This window comes from Pseudoliparis swirei, chromosome 18, assembly GCF_029220125.1.
Source record: "Pseudoliparis swirei isolate HS2019 ecotype Mariana Trench chromosome 18, NWPU_hadal_v1, whole genome shotgun sequence".
Classification (NCBI taxonomy): domain Eukaryota; kingdom Metazoa; phylum Chordata; class Actinopteri; order Perciformes; family Liparidae; genus Pseudoliparis; species Pseudoliparis swirei.
In genome coordinates, this window is record NC_079405.1 from 21,173,313 (window position 1) to 21,186,840 (window position 13,528).

At 41.5% G+C, this 13,528-nt stretch overlaps 1 protein-coding gene across 1 annotated transcript; it reads left to right on the forward strand.

Annotated features, from left to right (window-relative positions):
- Nucleotides 1-562: 562 nt before the first annotated feature.
- On the forward strand, nt 563-4,644 carry pdrg1 (p53 and DNA-damage regulated 1). Its single transcript, XM_056437581.1, has 5 exons — nt 563-670; nt 1,038-1,113; nt 2,581-2,655; nt 2,739-2,819; nt 3,849-4,644. Exons 1-5 carry the CDS (start codon nt 587-589, stop codon nt 3,932-3,934), a joined length of 402 nt encoding a protein of 133 aa, XP_056293556.1. The 5' UTR covers nt 563-586; the 3' UTR covers nt 3,935-4,644.
- The last annotated feature ends 8,884 nt before the right edge of the window (nt 4,645-13,528 follow it).

The following is a 13,528-nucleotide window of genomic DNA, read 5'->3' on the forward strand; positions in this document are numbered from 1 at the left end:
GGTCAACTCGGAGGCTAGACCTCATTCCAATATTCGTATTATTGTTTGATAGAAGAATGAGGGGAGGGTTTTTCTAAAGCATGAAAAATAAATAAAAGTACAGCCTGTTTAGTCGGGTGATATAATCCTGAAGAATGGTGTTGTGAATGGATTAGATGGTTTTTTTTCCAGGGGAAATTTGATGGGTGGAGGCGAGTCATTGCAGTAGGGCCTATTGCAATGACTCGCCTCCAGCAGGCTAATGTAGTTTGAGTGTTTAAAGATAAGATGCACTTTGAGACGCATGAAAGTTTCTGTCTTCTTGAACTGCAGACTTGAAAATATGTGCTTTGTGTTAACCGTTCTAAATTACAGATTGAGTAGATGGAAAATAAATACAAATAGTTAAAATCCCTGTGAAATCAAATGTTTGTGGCAAAAATACAGAGCCATCAGCTACTGGTGCAAATTGCTAGAATTATTTATCTCAATGTTCTTTATCTACCTATTATCCATAAAGACTGTTTGAGGGGACTTTTCGAAGCGGACCTTTCTGTTTCGACTCGTTGTTTCAGGCCGGACGTATTTTTAAAGCGACACAACCACCATGGACGCTGTACCCAAGCGTGTTTTGAAGTACTTGACAGAAGTCGAGGAGGCAGCTGAGGATGTTCTCACCACGAGACAACAGGTAATCAAATACTTCCTGGGCAACAACAAGCTGGCAATGAGAGGCAGAGCGGGATCACGTGGGAGCACCGACACGTCAGTTGCCGTTGAGGATAACTAGCTAGCTAGGCTAACTAGCCCGCGGTTTACAATAAAGAACCTGTCAAGAAAAATAAACAAATATAATTTTATGTAACAACGGAATACAGTAACGTTACTGTAACTGCAGCTAACGTTGGCCACCACGGCAATATTACGTCCCTTGTAAATACTATAAGACATCGCATATTTATATTACCAAACTCATGTACTACCGGTCAGCACGACTATCCCATAATGAACGCATCATCGACTGGAGAACTAACTAAATTTCCCTGTGGATGTTTTAGATAGTGGACTTGGACACGAAGAGAAACGGGAACCGAGAGGCGTTGAACGCACTGAAAAACGAAATGTCAGATTCAGGTGAGCGACCCTTCGCGAGCGGAAGTTGTGAGAAGAGCAAAGAGCTTCCTTCTTCTTCTTCTTTTTGTTTTTAGGCGGCTGGCATCCAAACTGGTGCATTACCGCCACCTACTGCCTTTCTTTGTGCACTAGAAATAGCAAGCCCTTTATCCCCTCAAAAATAAAATTAAAATAAACTAAACTAAGAAGGGAGCCCTGTCAACTTCAGTGCCCTAAATTCTTCTTTTCAACCCTGTCTCCTTCAAATACTGCAGCACCCTTCCTGCCCCCAAGGATAATGCATCCCTCAATTGCACCCCTCCTCCTGCCAGCCTCCTCTTCAACCTGCCTCGCTCGTTTCCAAATTTCTGGCAATGCCACATGACATGATCCACCGTTTCTGCTGTCTTGCAGTACTCGCACAGTCCGGTTGGGTGTTTTTTAATTAAGTGCATTGTATTGTTTAGCTTTGTATGTCCAATCCTGAGTCTACTCAATATGTTTTCTTCTCTAGTGCTAAATAGTGTTGTCCTCCCCTTGTTAACATCCTTCTGAATAGTATACAGATGTCTTCCTGTGCCTCCTGCCTCCCAACTGTGCTGCCATTCCTTAATAATGTTTACCTTTATTATTGATTTAGCTTCTGATCTGCTAAATAAAAGATCCTTCTTGTTCTGACATTCCAATGCTTGCTTTGCTAGTTTATCTGCTGCTTCATTTCCCTTTACCCCTCTGTGCCGGCACCCACATGAATGCTCCCAAAATACCCATATGCTTAAGACGGAAAAGTGCTTCGTGTATTTCATTGATTAAGTCCTGCCTGCTGTTAGATGTGAGTGATTGTAATGACAATAATGTTGAACTGGAATCCGAACAAATGATGACCTTACTTATCTGAACCTCCTCCACCCACTGTAGTGCTGCTAGAATGGCCAAAGTCTCGACTGTATACCCACAGATGGTCTGACGATCTCCGTTTTACTTCGTAACGAAAAGATGGGCTGGTGACCGCAAAACCGGTTCTACCTGTACGAGGATCTTTCCATCCATCCGTGAATGCCGGAGTAAATGATTTATATGTCGTCTTTAGCCTATCCTCCACCATTCCTGCAATATTGTCAATGTTTTTAAGTGCTTGGGTTTTGTTCAGAGTGAGAAAAAATTGATCAACTGATACTGAGGGAAATAACCAAGGAGGTGTTACCGATAGCGACACGGTAGCAGTGAATTTGATCTGATTCAACCCCATCTCCCTTGCAAATTGTCCACTACTCCACGCAAAGCAGCCCCGTTTGTCCCTTTCGCTTTCCCAACACGGCATGAGCCCCTTTGTGGTTGGGTGCAAAGAGCTTCCGTTATGCGGGAAGCGCCTAACAGAAATGTCACAGACGCGTTGATTCAGGTTGAGAAAACAATGTTTGCGGTCATGTCACAGTGGATAGAAGTCGCCTGTACTTTTGTAATAACGGTCAGCGCTGTGTTTTGCAGAGAAAGTGAAGGTTTGCCTCGGAAACATGTTCATCAAATTCCCCAAATCGAAGACGAGAGAAATGATCCAGAAAGGTAAACAAATCGAATACAATTGTAAGGAATTGGCTAGATTTGTGTTCACTTGCTGAATCTTTCAATCATTTTTCTCACCCTAGACCAAGAGCAGCTGGACAAGGAGATAAACAACCTTCGCACAGGACTGAAGGCAAAAGTCAACCGTCTAAATGAAATACAAGGTAATGAAGTGCATCTCAGCGGTCCAGTTGGCCCGCTTAGGCACGCTGATCAAAAGGAGCAGGTCGACATTTTGGGAAATACGCTCATTCGCTGAGAAGATTGATCCACTCATGTCATGTTTGAGGGTTATTTCAGATGCTTTGAAGTTGAGTTGTATGAGGTACTTCAGACAGGAGTAGCAGCACAGGAGCAAAGATATGTCCTGCTGTGGATGAGAGCTGCAGCAAAATATATTTAGATACCTAAAAATATGAATCAGTTTAAGCTTATGCTATATTTACAATATTTTCAGTGAGTTAACCAGACAGCTCTTTCCAGCGGGGAACTGAGGCCGTTACATTGCTTTGCTCCCGTGCTGCTACTCCCGTCTGTTTCTTCATGGAGAAGTACCTCTTACAACCTCACTTCAAAAGCCTTGTACTATCCCTTTAACAGCTGGTGCTGCACAAATATAATGGGACCACCATTGGACGCATGTAGTGTCTAGTGCGGCCAAATGCTAAGGGAGCTCCGTACAGATGGGACATTGAGATGATATCTAGAGAGATGATTTTAGGCACTCCCAGACATTTGGTGCAAACTTTGGCCTCATTGCAAAAACAGACCAATTCACAAAGATCAGAGCGTATAGTTACTAAGTAACATTATTATTATAATTATTATTATTATTATTGTTGTCATCACAGAGTTGGTGGTAACTAAAGCGCATTTATCATGGTGTCCACTCATATTTTAAAAACAGAAAAATCTGAATGAAACTATATGAACAAATACAAAAATAATGTATTTACTGTCCCGAAGAAAAAAAAATCAGAAAAAAATGACAGCACTTTATGTCTTGTTTAGCTGTCATATCATAAGTGCAATGTCTTTTTGTGAAGCGTTTCTAAGGCGAGGAAGATGGCGGCTCCAAGTGATGTGCACTTCATCAGTGGCCGCAGACCCGTCATTGTGAACTTGCCCCCAAATGTCGTCCCCCCCCCCCAGCAGTGTGAGCATGACGTGTGTCTTTTTCTTGATTTTTGCAGGGAAACCTCAGCTGAGAGGCTACAATCTTTCTCCCCTGTCCACCGAGGAAATCAGAGCTGTCAACAGCCTTTTAAAGAGATGCTGAACCGCTGAAAGGACGATAAGAGAAGAAAACATGTTGGCAAGATGCTGAAGAGCGTCTGCGACCTCTGGAGCAGCTCATGCTAACTACGTTAGCCTCCTGGGTGTCCCGGGGATGTAATTGACCTCTCCATCACTGGCCTTTCTGACATTTAAAAAAAAATATATATCTTGACAAACATTGTGTCCTTGGTCTAAAAACTAGAAAAAAGAGCAACGTTAATACAAAGTGTATTCTAGCCACTCTTTCCTCTCACTTGTCAAAGTTCAATTCCAATGTGTTGTGTTTTAAATCGACTGCAGTGAACCTGCACTTTGTAAATAGAGATGTTCCCGTATTGCATCTTTTTCAAGTGTCCTGCCAAAAACTACATTTGATAAGATAACATTTGAACACCTGATGATAATGTTAATAATTTATAATGTTTTACTGAGTATAGCTTGCACGCAGAATGATGCAACCTCTGTTAACGTTAGCTGATTAGCATTGCTATTTCACCGTCTGCTAATGGCTGTGAGTTTCAGAGTGTAGGTGTAAAAAGTCGTCACAGGTGTTGACAGAGTAGAGGGCCAGCACGTATCATCATTGTTTTGGAGTCCTGTCTTCTGTGCTCTGGTCCTTTGACAGTCGGCTATGAGCCACGCTCACAGCTAGCACTTTATTTAGTGGTAACACATTTAAGTTGGAAATAAAGTACGCTTGTTCACAACCTGGCTGATTGACTGCTCCTGTTTCTTATAATAATGGAACTTATTTTTAGGGCCAATATAACTTTAGTGAGTTCAGGATCACCGCCAATAAATCCAAGGACCAGAACTAGGAAGAAGAGTCGTAATAATAATAACTTTATTTATATAGCACCTTTAAAAACAAAGTTTACAAAGTGCTCTACAAAGAGTCTAGGCAAAACAAATTAAAATGGTAAGAAACAAATATTTTATTTTTTTTTAATTTAAAAAAAACATACAAATACACAATTTCCAAAAAACAGACAAACTAAATTAGGGGAACCAAATATCTGCATAAAAGGATGTGATCACTTAAAAGCTGTTCTATAACATTTTAAAAGAAGTCATTGATTCTGCGACCCTTATCCCCTCCGGCAGGCCGTTCCAAAGTCGAGGAGCTCCAATGGCAAAAGCACGGTCAACCTTTGATTTAAGCCTCGACTTCGGAACGGCCAGAAGGGCCCCACCGGAGGATCTAAGGCTGCGTGCTGGCTCATAAGGGACTCACATTCTAATGATGTAGCTTGGAGCCAGACCCAGGCGTGCTTTAAAAGTTATCAGTAAAATCTTTAAATCAATTCTAAAACAAACAGGGAGCCAGTGGAGAGGCCAGGACTGGGGTAATGGGATGCTGTCTGTTAAAACCAGTCAGAAGCCTATAGCTGCTGCATTCTGGACTAGTTGGAGGCGGGAGATGGATTTTTGATTAATGCCGGAAAGGAGGGAGTTTTAGTTGTCTAGTCTCGAGAAAATGAGTGCATGAATGACTTTAACCAGGTCTGACCGTGACGGTATGGGTTTAATTTTAGAAATGATTCGCAATTGAAAGAAGCAGGACTGGACATTTTTATAAATCTGTGATTCAAAGTTCAATTGTGAGTCAAACATTCCACCCAGATTTCTGGCAACCGGTTTTAAATAGGCAGCCAGGGGACCAAGTTTACTCCCGATGAGGCCGGTGTTATTGTTTGGGGAACTGAATAATATGACTTCAGATTTAGAGTTATTTAGTTGAAGAAAATGTTGTGCCATCCAGCAGTTAACGTCAGAGACAATCTAAAACAGCAGCTAGGCTCTCTGGGTCACCAGGTCTCAGCGGAAGGTATATCTGTGTGTCGTCTGCATAGCAATGAAAAGCTATGTAGTGTCGCTGGAGGATTTGACCAAGTGGAAGCATGAAGATGGAAAATAAAATTGGACCTAAAATTGAACCTTGTGGTACACCACAGGTAATATAAGTAGTGGAAGACGAGTGATTACCTATGGTGAGCGAGTAATATCTTTTTAAAAGGTACGAGGAAAACCAGCCAAGTGCAGTGTCCTTGATGCCAACCCAGGTATTGAGGCGATCGATTAAAATGGCGTGATCAACAGTATCGAAAGCTGCACTAAGGTCTAAAACCTCCAGAAAATTATTAGAATTAATATTGTTTTCTAAGTTTAAGTGTGAGGCACTTTATGTTTGTTTGTTGACTACTGAAAGAACACCGACATTAAACATTGAATGGGGTCAAATTAATCCTAAGGCGGGGGGAGGGTGTAATATTGATTCGGGTCAAAATGACCCTAAGGCAACACAAGGGTTAAAATAAAAAAAGATTAAAAGATTAAAAAATAAACCCCCGTGTCCTCGCGCATTCAGAGAAGTCTCGTGCATTAATTAAAAGACAAATACAGCCGTGCACCAGCGTGTAATTAAAGTATGCACGAGACTTCTCTGAATGCGCGAGGACACGGGGGTTTATTTTTTAATCTTTTAATCTTTTTTTATTTTAACTCAGTTGTTTAGTCATTTTGACCCGAATCAATATTACACCCTCCCCCCGCTTTAGGATTAATTTGACCAAATTCAATGTTTAATGTCGGTGTTCTTTCGGTAGTCAACAAACAAACATAAAGTGCCTCACCCTTGAACTTGGAAAACAATATTAATTCTAATAATTTTCTGGAGGTTTTAATTGCTGGCGTCAAATTGAACCCAAAGGGTAAAATATGTTAGTAAATATAAAGGTAACAGGAGGGTGAAACATTGAATCGGGTCAAAATGACCCAGAGGCGGGGGGAGGGTGTAATATTGATTCGGGTCAAAATGACCCTAAGGCAACACAAAGGTTAAACTTGCAAACTTAACAGACCGAATACTCTGATCGAGCATTTAGCAAAAAAACACTGAATTTGTCAGCATGTTTTGCTGGCTTATCTCTGTGGCTTTACTCCGTGGAAACAGTTATCATTTCCGCCATCCACTGTGGAATAAATAACTACTATTTCGGGTAGTCTATACTTGTTGTGGACATCCCACAAACGTCGGAACACTTAACGCCCTCGTGTTTGGGTTCACAACATCATCTATATGCTCACACAGCTCGGTGAATTTCACCGACTACGTCTGAATAACTGCCGCTACTAGAGTGGCAGCAGCCAGTTAGACTCACTAACGGCACAATTTTTCGCTTCGCTCTATTCGCGCCTCAAGGGGAACATTCACATCATTCTCAACCATTCGACTTGCGCGAAACATTCTCAACGCTTTTGGTGTGAACGCAGCATCGGGTGGCAGACACCACATCGAGGCCTCTGTGGAGGCAGTGATCTGAACTGTGATCATGCAGGAAGTCTTGTTCCCCGTCAAAGTAAAGAGAACAGGTGGACATTCTAAGTAAGTGCTGATGGATTTAGAGCTTGCATAAAGATGTTCGAAGTGTTCGGGTTATACCATCAAGCCAGCAAACTTTGCATGCTAAAATGTGTTGGTGATAATTATTAAAACAACTCTCCTATTCTTTATCTTCCCTGCTACCAGTGGTTAGTTTTATTTTAATGCCAATTAAATACTCATAATGTAGAACTGAGAACGGCGTCTGTCCTGCTGAAGTGCTGTTGAATGTGATCTGTACAGTTCAAATGTAATGATGAATGTCTTTAATGATCTAATAAATCTATATCTCTCTTCCCCTTTCCCATCTTTCTCTCTCTCTGTCTCTCTCACTCCTCCTCCTGGCTCCAAGCCACACACCTGTAAAACATGAATCCATCATCCATGCAGTGTATCATCATATATATATACATCTATTTCCCGAGTTCATTTATCTTCTCTGAGTATTTCTTGCAAGATTCAAGATTCAAGATGTTTTATTCATTCTTATAGCGAACATAGACATTTTTCCTCGGCCTGAATGTGGTTCAACTCACACATCACTGAAAGCACGCACACATTTAGCACAACACATAGCAAGGGATTTATTTAATAATAATTTGTGAATGTTTACAAAACTTTAAGAATAGCAACAATTTGTAAATTTGTAGAACAATTTAATTATTAATAATTGTATTGACTAGCTGGCTTTATTGCTTGCTTACTGACTTACTTACCAGGGACAGTGCACAATACAATGAGAGTATGAAACCGCAGTGCCAGAGATGAGGTAACACAATTCCTCGTGATTGCAGGTTTGGTTTACTTGAAGCTGTCTCTTTAGTTTTTAGTTTTATGGACTGATTTAGTGCGGGAGGTGTAGAACTGTAAAGACAAGGCAAGCGTCTGTAAACATTTTTTTTAAATAACGGAAAGAAAGAAAAAAGATTCTCATTTTAAACTGTATGGCATGGGTGATTGGCCAATTGGCTCTTGGGTCACATGTTTTTAGTCTTTGCAGTGAGATTAAATTGGTTTCAGAGCTATCATGCTTGTAAAACAGTATGTTATGTGGGAGAAGATCACTGCATGCATACCGTTTGGCTGGCTCTGTTGTTAAGTCTTATACAGTATGCCTGAATTTAGCCAGGTTCAATTTAATAGCACCGGCTACCTTTTTAGTATGCTTTTTAAATTACACCTTTGAATCTCAGATAATTCTAAGATACAGTGCATCCGGAAAGTATTCACAGCGCTTCACTTTTTCCACATTTTGTTATGTTACAGCCTTATTCCAAAATGGATTAAATTCATTATTTTCCTCAACATTCTACACACAACAACCCATAACAATCCTCTCTAGAATCCGTTTTGGACATGTCGCGGATGGAGTGTCAGTTGCTGCTCGTACAATACAATACATAGTGTCCTTTGAAAACATCACTTCCATCTTCACAGGAAGTAAAGGTAAAGAGTTCACATGACGTACGACTTAGGTCACAAACCACACTAACGTCTCACGTAGGGTGACCAGACGTCCTCTTTTCCCCCGGACATGTCCTCTTTTTAAGACCTAAAAAATGCTTCCGGCAGGGATTCCAAAAACGTCCTGGATTTTGCTTTGTCGGATATTTGTGTTTCTCTGGGTCTTTCACAAACTATTACCCCTTACAAGTTTTGGAAATGGTATCTCCCTTACGTTCCACCTTCTTGCGCGAGCTCTGACTGTAGAGAGAACAGTCATTAGTCGACCGATCTCAGTGTTGTCAGATACACGAAAATTATCCTCCTTTTAGGCATGTACTGTATATCACAAAACAGGCAGAACAAGAGAGATGTTTAATTGCTCAGCACCCCGTCCCCGTCGACACCGCTCGCCGTGGGAGCCCTTTCCTATCTCAGGGGGGGCATCATGAAGGAGTTATGCTTAGGGGCACCAACATGGCTAGCGGCAGCACTGACTACTACCCCCTGTGCTAGTAAACTCACATGACTAATGAGATGAACAAATGATGTTGCTAGCAAAACTCACGTGACTAACGACTCATGTCATGTGACTTCACGAACGACTTATGTGATAAAGTGTCAACGTTACGTGTCGCTCGGATCACGAACGGAGGTCCAACAAACACAAACCTGTAATTGTTAGACCTTCTCTCCCTCCCTGTGTGCACTATCTTGCTCTTGATACAAAGCAGTTGCTCTGGTCGTTAACAAAAAGAGGCCTCGGCTCTTTAAGTCTGTTGGAATGTCTGACCTATGGGTGGTTAATGCTAGCTGATCAAACGTGTAGTCAATGTAAATAAACCATGTTATTCCTCTAGACTGTAATGAAGTCAATTCAATTCAATTCAGTTTATTTGTATAGCCCAATTTCACAAATTACAAATTTGTCTCGGAGTGCTTTACAATCTGTACACATAGACATCCCTGCCCCAAAACCTCACATCGGACCAGGAAAAACTCCCAAATAACCCTTCAGGGGAAAAAAAGGGAAGAAACCTGGAGGAGAGCAACAGAGGAGGATCCCTCTCCTAGGATGGACAGATGCAATAGATGTAATGTGTACAGAAGGACAGATTTAGAGTTAAAATACATTCAATGAATATGACAGAGTGTATGAATAGTTCATAGTAGGCATATTCCACGATGGAGACCTCCACGATCCATCAGGCAGATGGCGGTGGGGAGGAGGAGTGGGCGGAGTCTCAACAGGACAGTGGCGTAGTCATGAGCAGGAATTCCACGACCCAGACGATCCATCAGGCAGATAGATCTATGCCGTCTCATAGGGTCCGATGACCCCATGAGACGAAAGTCAAAAGGACTTCCGGGAGAAAGCAGAGTTAGTAACGTGTGATTGAGAGATGAAAATTCATCCTTAAGGAGAGAAAAAGAGGAGATAGGTACTCAGTGCATCCTAAAACGTCCCCGGCAGCTATAAGCCTATAGCAGCATATCAAGGGGCTGGACCAGGGCAAACCTGATTCAGCCCTAACTATAAGCTCTGTCAAAGAGGAAGGTCTTAAGTCTACTCTTAAACGAGGTGACTGTGTCTGCCTCCCGGACTGAAATTGGAAGCTGGTTCCATAAAAGAGGAGCTTGATAACCAAAGGCTCTGGCTCCCATTCTACTTTTTAAGACTCTAGGAACTACAAGTAGTCCCGCATTTAGTGAGCGTAGCTCTCTAGTGGGGCAATATGGTACGACAAGCTCCTTAAGATATGATGGAGCATCACCAATCAAGGCTTTGTAGGTTAAGAGAAGAATTTTAAAAGTGATTCTTGATTTTACTGGGAGCCAGTGCAGAGCAGCTAGTGCAGGAGTGATGTGATCTCTTTCTTAGTTTTAGTGAGAACACGAGCTGCAGCATTCTGGATCAACTGAGGGACCTAAGAGATTTATTAGAGCAGCCTGCTAATAAGGAGTTGCAGTAATCCAGTCTCAAGTAACGAACGCTGAACCAATTTTTCTGCATCTTTTGAGACAAGATGTGCCTGATTTTTGAAATATTACGTAGATGAAAGAATGCAGTCCTTGAGATTTGCTTTACGTGGGAGTTAAAGGACAAGTCCCGATCAAAGATAACGCCAAGATTCTTTACAGTGGTGTTGGATGCCAGGGCAATGCCGTCTACAGAATCCACATCACCAGATAATTGATCTCTGAGGTGCTCAGGGCCGATTAAAATTACTTCGGTTTTGTCTGAGTTTAACATCAAGAAGTTGCAGGTCATCCATGTTTTTATGTCTTTAAGACATGCTTGAATTTTACAGAGTTGGTTGCTCTCCTCTGGTTTTATCGATAAATATAGTTGAGTGTCATCTGCATAACAATGAAAATTTATGGAGTGTTTCCTGATAATATTGCCCAAAGGAAGCATGTATAAGGTAAATAAAATTGGTCCAAGCACAGAACCTTGTGGAACTCCGTGATTAACGTTGGTGGTTATCGAGGCGTCATCGTTTACAAATACAAACTGAGATCGATCTGATAAATAGGATTTAAACCAAATTAGTGCCGTGCCTGAAATGCCAATCGACTGCTCCAGTCTCTGTAACAGGATGTCATGGTCAATGGTGTCGAATGCAGCACTAAGGTCTAACAAGACCAGGACAGAGAGGAGTCCTTTATCTGCTGCCATTAAGAGGTCATTTGTAATTTTCACCAGTGCCGTCTCGGTGCTGTGGTGTTTTCTAAATCCTGATTGAAATTTCTCAAATAAACTATTATGATGTAGAAAGTCGCACAACTGATTTGCGACCACTTTCTCAAGGATCTTGGAGAGGAAGGGAGGTTAGAGATCGGTCTGTAGTTAGCCAATACCTCTGGATCCAGAGTGGGCTTCTTCAGGAGAGGTTTAATAACAGCCACCTTGAAGGAGTGTGGTACGTGGCCTGTTAGCAGAGACACATTGATAATATCTAATAGAGAGCCGCCAATTAAAGGCAAAACGTCTTTAAGCAGCCTCGTCGGGATGGGGTCCAAGAGACAGGTAGACGTGTTCAAGTAGAAACCGTTGAAAATAATTGGTCACGGTTGATAGGAGAAAATCCTCCAAATATACACCAGGGCATACAGCGGTTTCCAAGGCCATTCCACTTGAGGACAGATTGGCACTGGTTATGGGCAAGAGATTATTAATCTTGTCCCTAATAGTTAAAATCTTTTCATTAAAGAAGTTCATAAAGTCATTACCACTAAGGTTTATAGGAATGCTCGGCTCCACAGAGCTGTGACTCTCTGTCAGCCTGGCTACAGTGCTGAAGAGAAACCTGGGGTTGTTTTTATTTTTTTCTATTATTGATGAGTAATAGGCTGCTCTGGCATTACGGAGGGCCTTCTTATATGTTTTAAGACTATCTCGCCAAACTAAGCGGGATTCTTCGAGATTAGTTGAACGCCATATGCTCAAGCTTCGTGACGTTTGCTTCAGTTTGCGGGTCTGAGGGTTATACCAGGGAGCAAACCTCCTCTTCCTCACTGTCTTCTTCTTCAGAGGGGCTATCGAGTCAACATATGGCACTGTCAACAAGATGATCAATCTGGGACGGACTAAAGTTAGACCAGGAGTCCTCTGTTATATTGAGACGTGGTATCGAATCAAATACAGAAGGAATCGCTTCTTTAAATTTAGCTACAGCACTATCAGTTAGACATCTAGTGTAGAAACTTTTGACTAACGGAGTACACTCCGGTAGTATAAATTCAAAAGTTATGAGGTTGTGGTCTGACAGAAGAGGATTCTGTGGGAAGACGTTCAAATGCTCAATGTCAACGCCATAAGTAAGAACAAGATCAAGCGTGTGGCCAAAGCTGTGAGTGGGTTTCTGTACTCTGACAGAAGCCAATCGAGTCCAACAAGGAGATGAATGCAGCACTAAGGCAATCATTATCAACATCCACATGGATATTAAAATCTCCAACAATAATAACTTTATCGGTTTTAAGAACCAAACTTGATATAAATTCTGAGAATTCAGATATAAACTCTGAATATGGACCTGGTGGCCGGTACAGAATCACAAATTGAATTGGCTGTAGTGTTTTCCAGGTTGGATGTGAAAGACTAAGAACAAGGCTTTCAAATGAGGTGTAGTGTAATTTTGGTTGAGGATTAATTAATAGGCTCGATTCAAAGATGGCTGCTACTCAGGTCTTACTCAGCGAAAGTTACCGCTTCCTGTTTTTCATTTCCTCCTTCAGGATGGGCCTTGACATCTACTGTGAGATTATACCATATATAGTGTTAAGCAACGGGGAGTCGGATAAACTGTGATATCTAAAGAGAGTTGGGGTTTTTTTGTCTGTATTTGTTGCTGTTTTTAAGGCAGCTATGTGTTGGGCTGGATATCACAAACCATCAAAACATTAAACTGAAACTACACAAAAGCACTACAACTCGACACATCTTTGTAACAGGTGTATAAAGTTAAGTAATCAACAAAACAATGTCCATGAAATGCTGCCGGAATAAGTCCTCAAACCTGGAAATTAACTTCTATACACTTACGTCTCGTATCGAGGTCAATGGATTTTATGAATGTTTTTAAATAAGGTGGTTCTACCACAAACTAAAGACATTTTGTTCCGCGACATAAAACAGGTTGATAAATACCCATCTGGTGAAATTTGAAGCTTATACATGTCTTAACAGGGATGTCATATGTGTACGGATTGGAAAGTCCTCTGAGGCTTGTGTTATTGGGCTATACAAAATAAACTGAATTGATT